Source organism: Galeopterus variegatus, unplaced genomic scaffold (genome assembly GCF_000696425.1).
Source record: "Galeopterus variegatus unplaced genomic scaffold, G_variegatus-3.0.2 Scaffold2381, whole genome shotgun sequence".
NCBI classification, from domain to species: domain Eukaryota; kingdom Metazoa; phylum Chordata; class Mammalia; order Dermoptera; family Cynocephalidae; genus Galeopterus; species Galeopterus variegatus.
Window position 1 is genome coordinate 234904 of NW_007728492.1, and position 11413 is coordinate 246316.

At 36.5% G+C, this 11413-nt stretch overlaps 1 protein-coding gene across 1 annotated transcript in view; it reads right to left on the reverse strand.

Moving 5' to 3' along the window:
* Positions 1 to 3548: 3548 nt before the first annotated feature.
* ZFAND4 (zinc finger, AN1-type domain 4) overlaps positions 3549 to 11413 on the reverse strand; it is a 33319-nt gene continuing 25454 nt past the window's right edge. The window contains exons 7-8 of the mRNA XM_008581528.1: positions 5612 to 5729; positions 3549 to 4489 (exon numbers count right to left, since the gene is read on the reverse strand). Of these exons, the coding sequence (XP_008579750.1) occupies positions 4354 to 4489; positions 5612 to 5729 (254 nt within the window). The 3' untranslated portion in view covers positions 3549 to 4353. The remainder of the gene's footprint in view (positions 4490 to 5611; positions 5730 to 11413) is intronic.

Consider the following 11413-nt stretch of genomic DNA (forward strand, 5'->3'; position numbering starts at 1 on the left):
AATGTGATCCTTTGCCTATCACAGGGTTAGTGATATTATGTTATAGAAAAGAAAAAAGAGTCTCTCATACTAATTTGATCTTCAATGAACAATATTTCTATTAGAACAATATTTCTATTTCTAATTCAAAATATCCAACAAATGTCAAATTAAAAGTGGTGGATTTCACAAAGGAAAAGCACATAGAGCTAAAAGGAAGGTAATGACCTAGACAGGGATATATCCTAGAAGGCCTCCTTCAGGAAGTAATGATGAGGTTGACATGTGAAAGAAGAGTGGGTGTTAATAAGAGAAAACAGGCTGGAAAAACTAAATGAAAGTCAGTGTGGGCAAATCTCAGAAAGTTTGGGGAAACGGTGTAATATGAGGCTACAAAAGTGGGAGTGGGCCAGACCATTGGTGCCTTACCAGGAAGAACAAGGGTTAACAATTTGGGTCTGCTGTAGAGTGAATGTTTGTGTCTCCCCAAAATTCACTGAATTCTTTAGTTTGAAACCTAATCCCTGATGTGATGGTATTCAGAAGTGGGGCCTTTAGGAGGGGATTAGGTAATGAGGGCAAAGACTTCATCAGTGGGATTAGTGCCCTTATAAAAGAGACCCGAGAGGTCTCTCACTCCTTCCTCCAGATGAGGACACAATGAAAAGATGGCCATCTTTGAGAAAGCAGGGCCCTCACCAGACATAGAATCTGCTGGTGCCTTGACCTTGGACTTCTCAGTCTCCAGAACTGTGAGAAATAAATTTCTGTTGTTTATAAGCCACCCAGTCTACGGTATTCTGTTACAGCAGCCCAAACAGACTAAGAGACGGTCTTTATCCTAAGAACAAAGGAAGTCACTGAAATATTTCAAGCACTGATGTGCTCAAATTCTTGTTTCTACAAGCTTACGCTGGCTGAAGCATAAAAAACAGGTAGAGAAGGACATAGAACAAATTCAAGGAGCCTAGTTAGAAAACTAGCACAATAGCTCAAACTATGATAACATAGACTACAGTGAGTGAATTTGAAATAACGACTATAATTAAAATAACTGTTCTGGACTGAATGTATATGTCCTCCCCCGCCCCCAAATTCATATGTTGAAGCCCTTGCCCCTCAGTGTGGCTGTATTTGGAATAAGTAATTAAGGGTAAATGGAATCATGAGGGTAGGGCCCTAACCTGATAGGACTAAGTATATATGTAACCTTCCTAGAAGAAACACTGGACAGCTTGCTCTCTCCCCAGCTCCAACCCCATTCCCCACCTGCACACGCAGGAAGGAAAGGCTGTGTGAGGACGGAGCAACAAGGCAGCCATCTGCAACCCAGGAAGAGAGCCTCAGCAGCAACCAACCCAGCCCAACCTTGATCTGGGACTCCTAGCGTCCAGACCTGTGAGAAAACAAGTTCCTGTTAAGTCACCCAGTCTGTAGTATTTTGTTATGGCAGCCTGAGCAAACCAATTCACTAACAGAAATTGGGAAGTATTGAGGTAGTATGTTATTAGCCTAAATTCCTCATCTGTAATAAAAGAGTATAAAAAGTAATGTGTAAAATATTCTGGCTAGTGTTATGATGATAACTACCAGAAAAACTAAAATCAATTATTAGAAGAGATTGGGTGTCTATGATAAAATTTTTACTTTTCATTTTGTCCCTTCCGTAGCTTTTCAAAGCCATGTATATTACACTCATCAACCATTTTAAAAGTTTAACATAATTTCAAAGAAAAGTTAAAACATCATACCTTCGTTTCCTAAATGTCAGTCTTTCAGGTCTACTTTTATGATTTTTGTTATATATTCCCTTATCAATTTGCTTTTTTTTTTCCTTTTTGTCTTTTTTCGTGACCAGTAACGGGATCGCAACCCTCGGTGTCGCGCCCGCACCGCGCTCAACCAGTGAGTGGACCGGTCTCTATATGGGATCCGAACCCTCGGCAGGAGCGCCGCCGCGCTCTCAAGCACCGCACTCTACCGAGTGCGCCACCGGGCCGGCCCCTCCCTTATCAATTTCAATCAACTTTTTAAACCTGAATCTCCCTTATTTTCAACTGAAAATGTTTATACTTTTAGTTTTCTGATACACATTAAAAATATATAATTATTTAGAAATGTTCATTCATGTTACGCCTAAAATCATCTCATATTCCAGGAGTGGTATAGGAATCACACTTTGGAAAATACTGCTAGATATAAATTTGATTATCATGATGACTTAACACCATATTAAACATATACAAGAAAATAAATTCTTGTCTTATTTTTTATAATTAAATTCCTCCACAAGTTAACACCACTGATAACATTTTAAAACATCTGAGTATTTGAATTTCCCAAGTTAGAATGATTACATTGCACTAAATACAATGCAAAATATTTCACATAAATAAAAATTAAAAATTTGAACACTTTGTGTTGTGAAAACCAAATGCTTACTGTTTTTAAAAGTCCAGAAACTGAATTTTGTCACATAAGCAGGGTTGAGCTAAATAAAACAATATAAATGTCTTTGTTTTCTTCAGTCATGGTTAAGTTGTCCAATACAACAATTTATTTATTCAACTATTTAACCAATGGCTATTCGCAAAGCACTCTGTTAATTACGAGGAATGCAAAGACATATCTGAGATCTGTGAAATTCAGATCATGTCTCTATAAGAATTTAAAGCATAAAGAAGTTCCTCTCAATGATATAGCTTCCTGAATTATAGCAGTTCATCTCTTAGTGACTTAGAAACTAATAAAAAGATTCAACTTTGACCAAAATCTTTGGTAAAACTTGAAACAAGACATTTTCATTTATAGTCTTGGTTTAAAAAGCATAGTACGCCAAGCGTATATCAAGCACGCCCCAAGCATTCATATTTATTTATTAAATAAATCTGCTTTTGTCCTTTTTTTCAGCAGTGTATCCACGTAATAGAATCCTTATATTTTAAATGTCTAAAGTATATGATTTTTGATAAGGGAGGAAACACTGAATTACTCATTAACACGGATGAAAATATTTTTCATTAATCTATATCTACCCCTTTTAAAAGGCGTGTTTCAACCTCTAATTGTATGGCTCCTCTGCTAATTTTTCACCAACCCCTCCTGTAAATGTACTTCCTTCTTGCTTGGAAGGCCTCTTTCTCCATCAACATTCAATCTCTAACAGGAAATAGGGGAAGGGTAACAGAGCTCTCCGGTTCATTCAACCTTGAATAGAGGAAGCAGCCCTATTGAGGTACCTAAATCAGGCTTCTGGTACACCTGCAGAGCCCAGAGTTGCAGAGACCCTTGGGTTGCCTGCCAGCTATTTACTAGCATTCAGCATCAGCCCCTACTAACCCTCTGTAAAGCAAGTGGCCTCTCAGAAGCCTGAACAGTATATTGGTTACACCTTGGGAACAGGGTCTATATACCCTAAAAAAATACTTTTATACTGATAGTCATTTTTTCCAAGTAGAATGAATTACTGATTTATTTACTCAAATGGTTTTATTTTAAAATGGTTATAAAAAAAATTATTGTAAATAATCAAATAATCAAACTCATAATAAAACTGAATATTTATTTGAATTTCTCCTGGTAATAGCACTCAACATATAAGAAAAACAAACCAAGCTGTAAGATTTTGTTTTAATTTAGCCATTTTTCAAAAGGTGAAAGTTGGTTTCTATATTTAATGGCAACAAGTGGGACATGTTCTATTTTAAAACTACCATTCAAAAAGTAGTATTTTAAGAAATATATACTATGATTAACATGATGTGTTTTATAGAATAGATACATGTCTGAATGCCAGTCTGAATATGGAAGAAATATACATGTGTTAAAAGCCACAGTGGAAAATCAAATGTTATTTTTTTGTAAAAAGTAGATTGAAATAAAAAGGAACTTGCTATTAAACCCAATAAACTTTCACACATGGGATTAAAAATAAAATTCCTCACCCATCCCATTCCTACCAAAAAAAGACAGGCAGGCAGGCAGGTGTGGTTGATTTGAGTGAAGCCGCTACGTGGCCTCTGTACATCTTGGGAGCCTGGTTACACAGTCAATATTAACTTCCGATCCTGCATCTTATGAAGACTTGTCTAGTGAAACTGCAATATTAAATTAAAACATTTAACACAAGACATGCAATAACAAAGTTAACCCTTATAGTGTAAAGTTTTTAAGACTATTTTTTAAACTTTTGATTCACCAAAGAATAAAGATGTCACATACGGTATCATTCTCATTCTCCAGCAGTATACATTGTATGTTTTTGTTATTTGGCAAATCTTTTGGAGTTGAACAAAAATAATGCAGTCTAAACAATATTTCTTCTGTTATTATAGTACAATTCCTCGGGCAGAACAGTAAGGTGCAGAGGAAGAGCTAGATTTTTGGAAGTTTTGGTGCATTAACCACAGGATTTGCCTCCTGCAAGTATCTCCTCCCTGCACTCTTGTAATCATAGGTGCAGCCGTGAGTTTCTGCATAGCGATGGCAGGCACAGAAGTTGTTTCCACATCTAAAGCACAAAAAAAGTTTACATGAATAGTCACATTTCTATGAAATGCTCATCTCTTTGGGAGAGAAGAGCTTGACTTCAGGTGGTCCAATGGGAGCCCTCTGGTTCTCTTTAGCAAAATCTGTGCTGACATTTCCCTTCCACTCATACACGAGCACAAACACCTCCCAAAAGAACAAGTTAACTGTCTATAAATATGACATTTTATAATGGAGAATCCATTATGGAATGAAATAGGGTATAGACCTTTATGAAGCAGTAAAATTGCAAAAGCTAATAAATTTCTCTCTCTCTCTCTCTCTCTCTCTCTTTTTTTTTTTTTTTTGTGTGTCTGGTTGGCTCAAAGATCCAAACCCTTGACCTTGGTGTTATAACACCATGCTCTAACCAGTTGAGCAACCGGCCAGCCTCCACCATTTCTCTTATACCTAGTAAACCTGAAAGAACTCTGAATCTCTGATAAATTCAGTGTCATGAGAAAATTAAACCATGTAAACTCTAACTAAGCCATGAAAGGATTTTTAAAAATATTTACGACAAGATAAGCTGTTTTCACTTGAACAGAATACACTCTAAAAAGCAGTAGTTGTTTTTAATACCTGGCCTCAACCTAAGGGCACACACTATCCTTGGAGGGTTATCAATCAATGCTAATAAAAGAAATATTTATGGGGGGAAAATATCATTATTTCTTGAAAATATATTATTCATATGTTTTGAAATAAAAGTGTACTATATAATTGTTAAAATTTATAATAAATTAACTTTAAATTTAGTCGTTTTTTTTGTTCAATTTAAAATAGAATCTTGGGGGAGGAGTTTCTTCCAGTCAACATTCAAACCAAACCAAGTGTACTTATCACAAGACAAAGAAGGTATACTCTCCCATTGGTTTAAATCTCATAATTTAAAGGGCAGGGGAAGATCCACTTTTACCTTTTAGAAACTCATGAACTATCTACTCGTTCTTCAGTCAATTAGGAGTTCAACTGAGGGTTGCCATTTGAACATCATCTTTATGATGTTATCAATGGCCAATTTAAATAATATTTTATTTCGCATAATCCCCAAGCTGGGTCACCACAGAGAAAGCATTTCAACTTCTCCAGCTGGCCAACCTGCCTGCATTCGTAGCTAGTAGCCAGTCCTGTTTTCTTTCCACAAAGAAAACAATGCTTTGTTGTTTTCTTCCTTGTTTGAATAGGGGCTTTCACAGGTGGAAGGTGATGAATACATTCTCCTGTTTAGAGAAAGGACACCTTCATTAATACATGCATAAGATTCTAAATGTGAAATATCATTAAGCAAAACACATTCCTGTCATAGTAAACCTTTATGCCATAAAAAATTAATTTGTGTTATTTTTATATTTGAAACTATTTATAGATCTACGAGTGAGGTGGGTTTTTTTTCTGTAAGATGTGGTAGGTTTCTACTGATTTTATTTTTATATTTTTAGGGCTTATATCTTTAGGTTTTCTGTACACACAAATACTTTTCTGACTATTACTGTGGGTAATCAGTTTACATAAAGTACACCAAACTTTGACAGAGAAAAAAGAAAGATGTCTGGTTCAAAATCATATTTGATAAGAACAACATAATTGTAATACAATTATACTATTAGTTCATATCAAGAAGGAGCTCCAGAGTATCATGCAACTGGTCTTTTAGTCCTGATTACACCACAGAAAGTAAATTCACTGAACCATGAACAAGTCATTTATTCTTTCAAGGTTTCAATTTGTTCACTTTGAAGATAACAGAATGTGTAATTTTTCCCTAGGTTACTAAGTGCTTTAAGGTCAAACCAGTTCACATAAGTAAAAAGCACTCTGAAAATTTTAAATATGTTATTATATAAAATATTATATTATCAGTATTGACTAATATGGCACACAGCTCGATTTCACAGTACTACCACCTTTCCAAAAAATATTTGCTAACTTCTGTACTATTGTAACAACTTGATTTTTCACCTTAAAAATAAGAGCCCATTGTTATTATAGAAGTAAGAATTAAATCAATTTCTTTAATTACTAAGTGAAAAGTCTTAGAACTGACCAAAATGCCAACAAACCCCAGTCACAAGTAGAGAGGCTCAAAGTTACAGTACATAGTTGTTAAAATAACAGTACAAGTACACAAGGGTACTTGCACTTTAGTGTCATCAAAGGCCAAGAAACAAGAGCCAAAGAAAGAAAGCAAGAACAAGTAAAGGGAATGGGAAGAAAAATGATAGAGTAGTGGCGCTTGCACCTTTTATCCACTACTAAAAGAGGTTTTTGCAGCCTGAGCTTAATGGCTTGTTTGACATTTAAAAGTCTCTGAAAATCCTTCAAGAGTTAAAGAAAATTTGATTTACAATTAATTGGTGCTTTGCCTTTTGTTATAACCTAGACTGGGTGCTCAGTATACAAATCTAGCAATATTAAGTCAGCTTAATTACGTGTCTAAAGTATACTCACAGGTCTTACACAAAACTGGAAACAAAATTGAAACAACTAACTGAATAACTTCTGGGCACCAACTCAGTGAATAAGTGCTTTCTTTCACAAGTGCACTTAGAGGTACCAAGACCATTTTGCAAAGATGAGTCTTACACAAAACTGGAAACAAAATTGAAACAACTAACTGAATAACTTCTGGGCACCAACTCGGTGAATAAGTGCTTTCTTTCACAAGTGCACTTAGAGGTACCAAGACCATTTTGCAAAGATGATGGGGTACTTTCCACTTCTTAAAAAATAAAAAAGATAAGCAGTTGCACAGGCCACACCAGGGAAGGCATATATTTCAGGATATCTAATGGAAGCTCATCTACTTGCAACTATCCTTGAAATTCAGGCTTCGGATATTCTTTAAACAATGGTGGAAGAATCTGTTGATAATTTAGTTCAGTCCAGTCACATTTTCATTTTTTCTTTCTTTTAGGGATGCTTAACTCAATGTTTGCAAACATGTGCATTCAAGAACTCTTGTGTATGTGCAGATATAGGGAACACATTAGCAACAGAAATGAGATGGCACAAAAACATAACTGCGATCATCTCCTCAGAGAACAGTTTCCGTACATCTTTCTACCCATTCAGAGAAAACTATTTATTAGTTAACTCCTCCACGCCAGGAACCATCTCTAATATATAAGCTCCCTACTGCCAACAGGAAAAATCCAAATTCTTTGGACTGGCATTCAAGGTCTTCTATGTCCAATATAATACTTTTCTAACTTTCCAGAGTCATCTCCTGTCATTTACCATGTCGTACCCATGCTAAATGATCTACGAGGTCCATTCATATGTGCAGTCTCTTCTTCTAAAATGCTCTACTCCACCTATCAATCTAGTAAAAGTCTACTTATCCTGTAAGACATCATCAATCAACTCCTTTATGAAGCCTTCTCTCAAATATGTACTGAATACAAGAATAAAGGAAAATTCAATAAAACAATGTCAATGTGAAAAGTTGCTTTTCAGAACAAGATGAAAGATATTTGGAGTAATTCATTTGTTTGGCATTTCCTAGTCTAAGATTCTATCTAATACAATGATCTATAAAAACTCACCCAATAGAAGGGCAGCCAAAAACGTAGTAAATTACATAGTACTTGAGCACAGATGCAAGTCTGATAGTCATCTGCCTAAAAATGATGGCTAAAACTATGAGAAAGAATTACATTTCCAAAGGAGGCCCTATAGCGAAAAGAAAAATGGACCATAGTTTCTGGACAAAGAACAACTCCATTATATAAAACATATAAGGGTACTTTTAAAAGTTCATGGAAAAATAGAATTAAAACATAATATGAATCTGTCCATAAACATTTTGAAGTATCATTGTACATGAAAGCACTTAATAAATCAATTAAATAAAACTGACACCAAAACTTACACAGACTCTTCTAGGTAATTCAGAATAATACAGTTATTACTGTGAGAAGAAATGGCAACAAATTACACAGCTAATTTGAGGAATCATCACTGTAGGTAACAGCTGATGCCTTAAATCTAAATGAAATCAAATAAAAAGAGCATATATCGGGCCGGCTCGGTGGCACACTGCTACAGTGCGCCGCTTGGGAGCGCGGCGGCGCTCCCGCTGAGGGTTCGGATCCCACATGCAGACCGGTTCCCGCTCACTGGCTGAGCGAGGTGCGGGCGCAGCACCGAGGGTTGAGATCCCGTTGCCGGTCCGGTCCGGTACAGGCGCGACACTGAGGGTTTCAATCCGTTGCCGGACACGAAAAAAGACAAAAAAAAGGGGGAAAAAAAAAAAAAAAGAGCATATATCTGGGGACAAGCAGAGGGCTCGTAAAAAAAAAAATAAAGAAAAAAACTGAGGTTAAAAAAAAAAGGCAAAAACAAAAACAAAGCAAGAGTCTACAACAATGTGATTCAGAATTTAAAAAAAAGAAAAGAAAGAAAAAGAAAAGTATTTCAAGAATGAGGGCCACAAAAATAAAGATACAAAGGCATCAAGCAGATTTGAAATTATGGAGCTCTTTGGTGAGCGCAGCAACAGTAATTTCAGAGGAGTGGTGAGAGAGCGAGGAGCACCGAAGCCCACATTAGAGCTGAGCAGGCAGAGGTGAGCGCAACACAGGCTTTCAAGAGGCCTCGCTATGAGTGAGGGCAAGACAGACTCGAGCATGTGTCAAGGAAAAACAACTGTATGGCCAGTCCAAGTGCAGGGGTGTTCACAGCTAATTGATTACGACCAGTTACAGATTTCTCTGTTCCTTCTCCACTCTCACTGCTTCACTTGACTAGCCTTGAAAAACAAAAACATCAACTATAACATTAAAAATGGATATATTATAGTAATCAAAACATTGTGGTACTAACATACAGACAGACACATAGACCAATAGAATAGACTAGAGAGCCCAGAAATAAACCCTCACTTGTATGGCCATACGATTTTCAGTAAGGGTAGCAGGGAAGGAGAGTCTTTCAACAAATGGTGCTGGGAAAAATCGATGTCCACATGCAAAAGAATAAAGTTTGGACCCTTATACAACTACAGAAATTAACTCGAAATTAAAGACATAAGATCAAAACATAAACATAAGACCCCAAACTATAAAACTTCTAGAGCAAAAAACATAGGGAAAAGCTTCATGATATTGAATTTTGGTGGTGATTTCTTAAATATGACACCAAAGACACAGGTGTCAAAGGAGAAAATAGACAAATCTGACTTCATGATAATGAAACTTTTGTGCATCAAAAGATACAACCAAAAGAATAAATAAGAAACTCAAGGAATGAGATGAAATTTTTTAAATCATTATCTGATAAGGCATTAATATCCATAATGTATAACAACTCTATAGTTCAACAACAACAAATAAAAAATCCAATTCAAAAAACAGGTAAAGGACATGAATAGAAACTTCTCTAAAGATGATATACAAATGGCCAATAAGCACATGAAACTAATCATTAGGAAATCAACATCACTAAATAAGGATCACTAATCATTACAGAATGCAAATCAAAACCACAATGACATATCACCTCACACCCATTAGGACTGGTTACTAGCAAAAAAACAGAAAAGTGTTGACAAGTATGTGGAGAATTGGAATCCTTGTGCATTGTTGGTGGGAATGCACCATGGTACAGCATCTGTGGAAAACAATATGGTGGTCACCCCCAAAATTAAAAATAGATACGCCATATGATCCAGCAATTCCACTTTGGGTATTTACACAAAAGAATTGAAAGCAAGATCTCAAAGAGATATTTGTACACCTGTGTTCATAACACCATTATTCACAATTGCCAAAAGGTGGAAACAACCCAAGCGTCCAGTGAGGATGAATGGATAAACAAAATGTGGTATATCCATAAAGTGGAATATTATTCAGCCTTAAAAAGGAAAGAAATACTGATATGTGCTATGACAAAAAGAAAAATGCTGTATGATGCCACTTATATGAGGTAGGTAGAGTTGTCAAAATCATGGAGACAGGAAATAGAATGGTGGTTGCCAGGGGCTGGGAGAAGGGGGAGTAAGGAGTTAGCATTTAACGGGTATAGAGTTTTAGTTTTGCAAGATGAAAAGAGTTCTAGAGAAGGATGGTGGTGATGGATGCCCAACAATGTGAATGGACTCAATGCCACTGAACTGTAGACTTAAAAATGGTTAAGACAGTGAATTTTATTATGTGTATTTTACCACAATAAAAAAATTGAAAAAATGAGTGGATATATTAAGACTTTATAACCTTGGGCCTTACGTAGGAATGGAAAACAAACCCTAAGTGTCTCTTTAAAAACATAAAACTCACAGGACAACTATGATACATAAAGTATCTTTTAAAACCCTGGGGCTACAAAGGTGGCACACCTTTAGTAATGAGCTTCCCATCCCTGGTCTCGGTATTTAAATATTAAAGAAGATGATATAAGGAAACTGTGGTATATTTACACTGTGGAATACTACTCTGCCATAAAAAAAGAATGAAATTCTCCCATCTGCAACAACATGGATGAACCTGGAGAAACTAATGTTGAGTGAAATAAGCAAAGCACAGAGGGATAAATACCACCTGTGCTCACTCATATGCGGGAGCTAAGAGAGAAAGGAAGGCAGGAAAGAAAGACCACAGTAGTGCCATGATCCAACAGAGGGAGGGAACATTCCTAGGGCTACAAATTGGAGTTGAGGGGAGAGGGGGAAGGGGAGGGAGGTTGGAGGATAATTGGGAGGGGACAAAGGGTACAAAAGTAATTTCTGGTAATGGGTATGTCCCCAGTATGAATCTGGCCCCCACATCATGGGCAGGAGGTGGAACAATCAGCTTTGCATCTCATGAATATTCATAAGGAAGGAAGGAAGGAACGGAGGGAGGGAGGGAGGGAAGGAAGGAAGGAAGGAAGGGAGAGAGAGAGAGAGAGAGAGAGAGAGAGAGAGAGA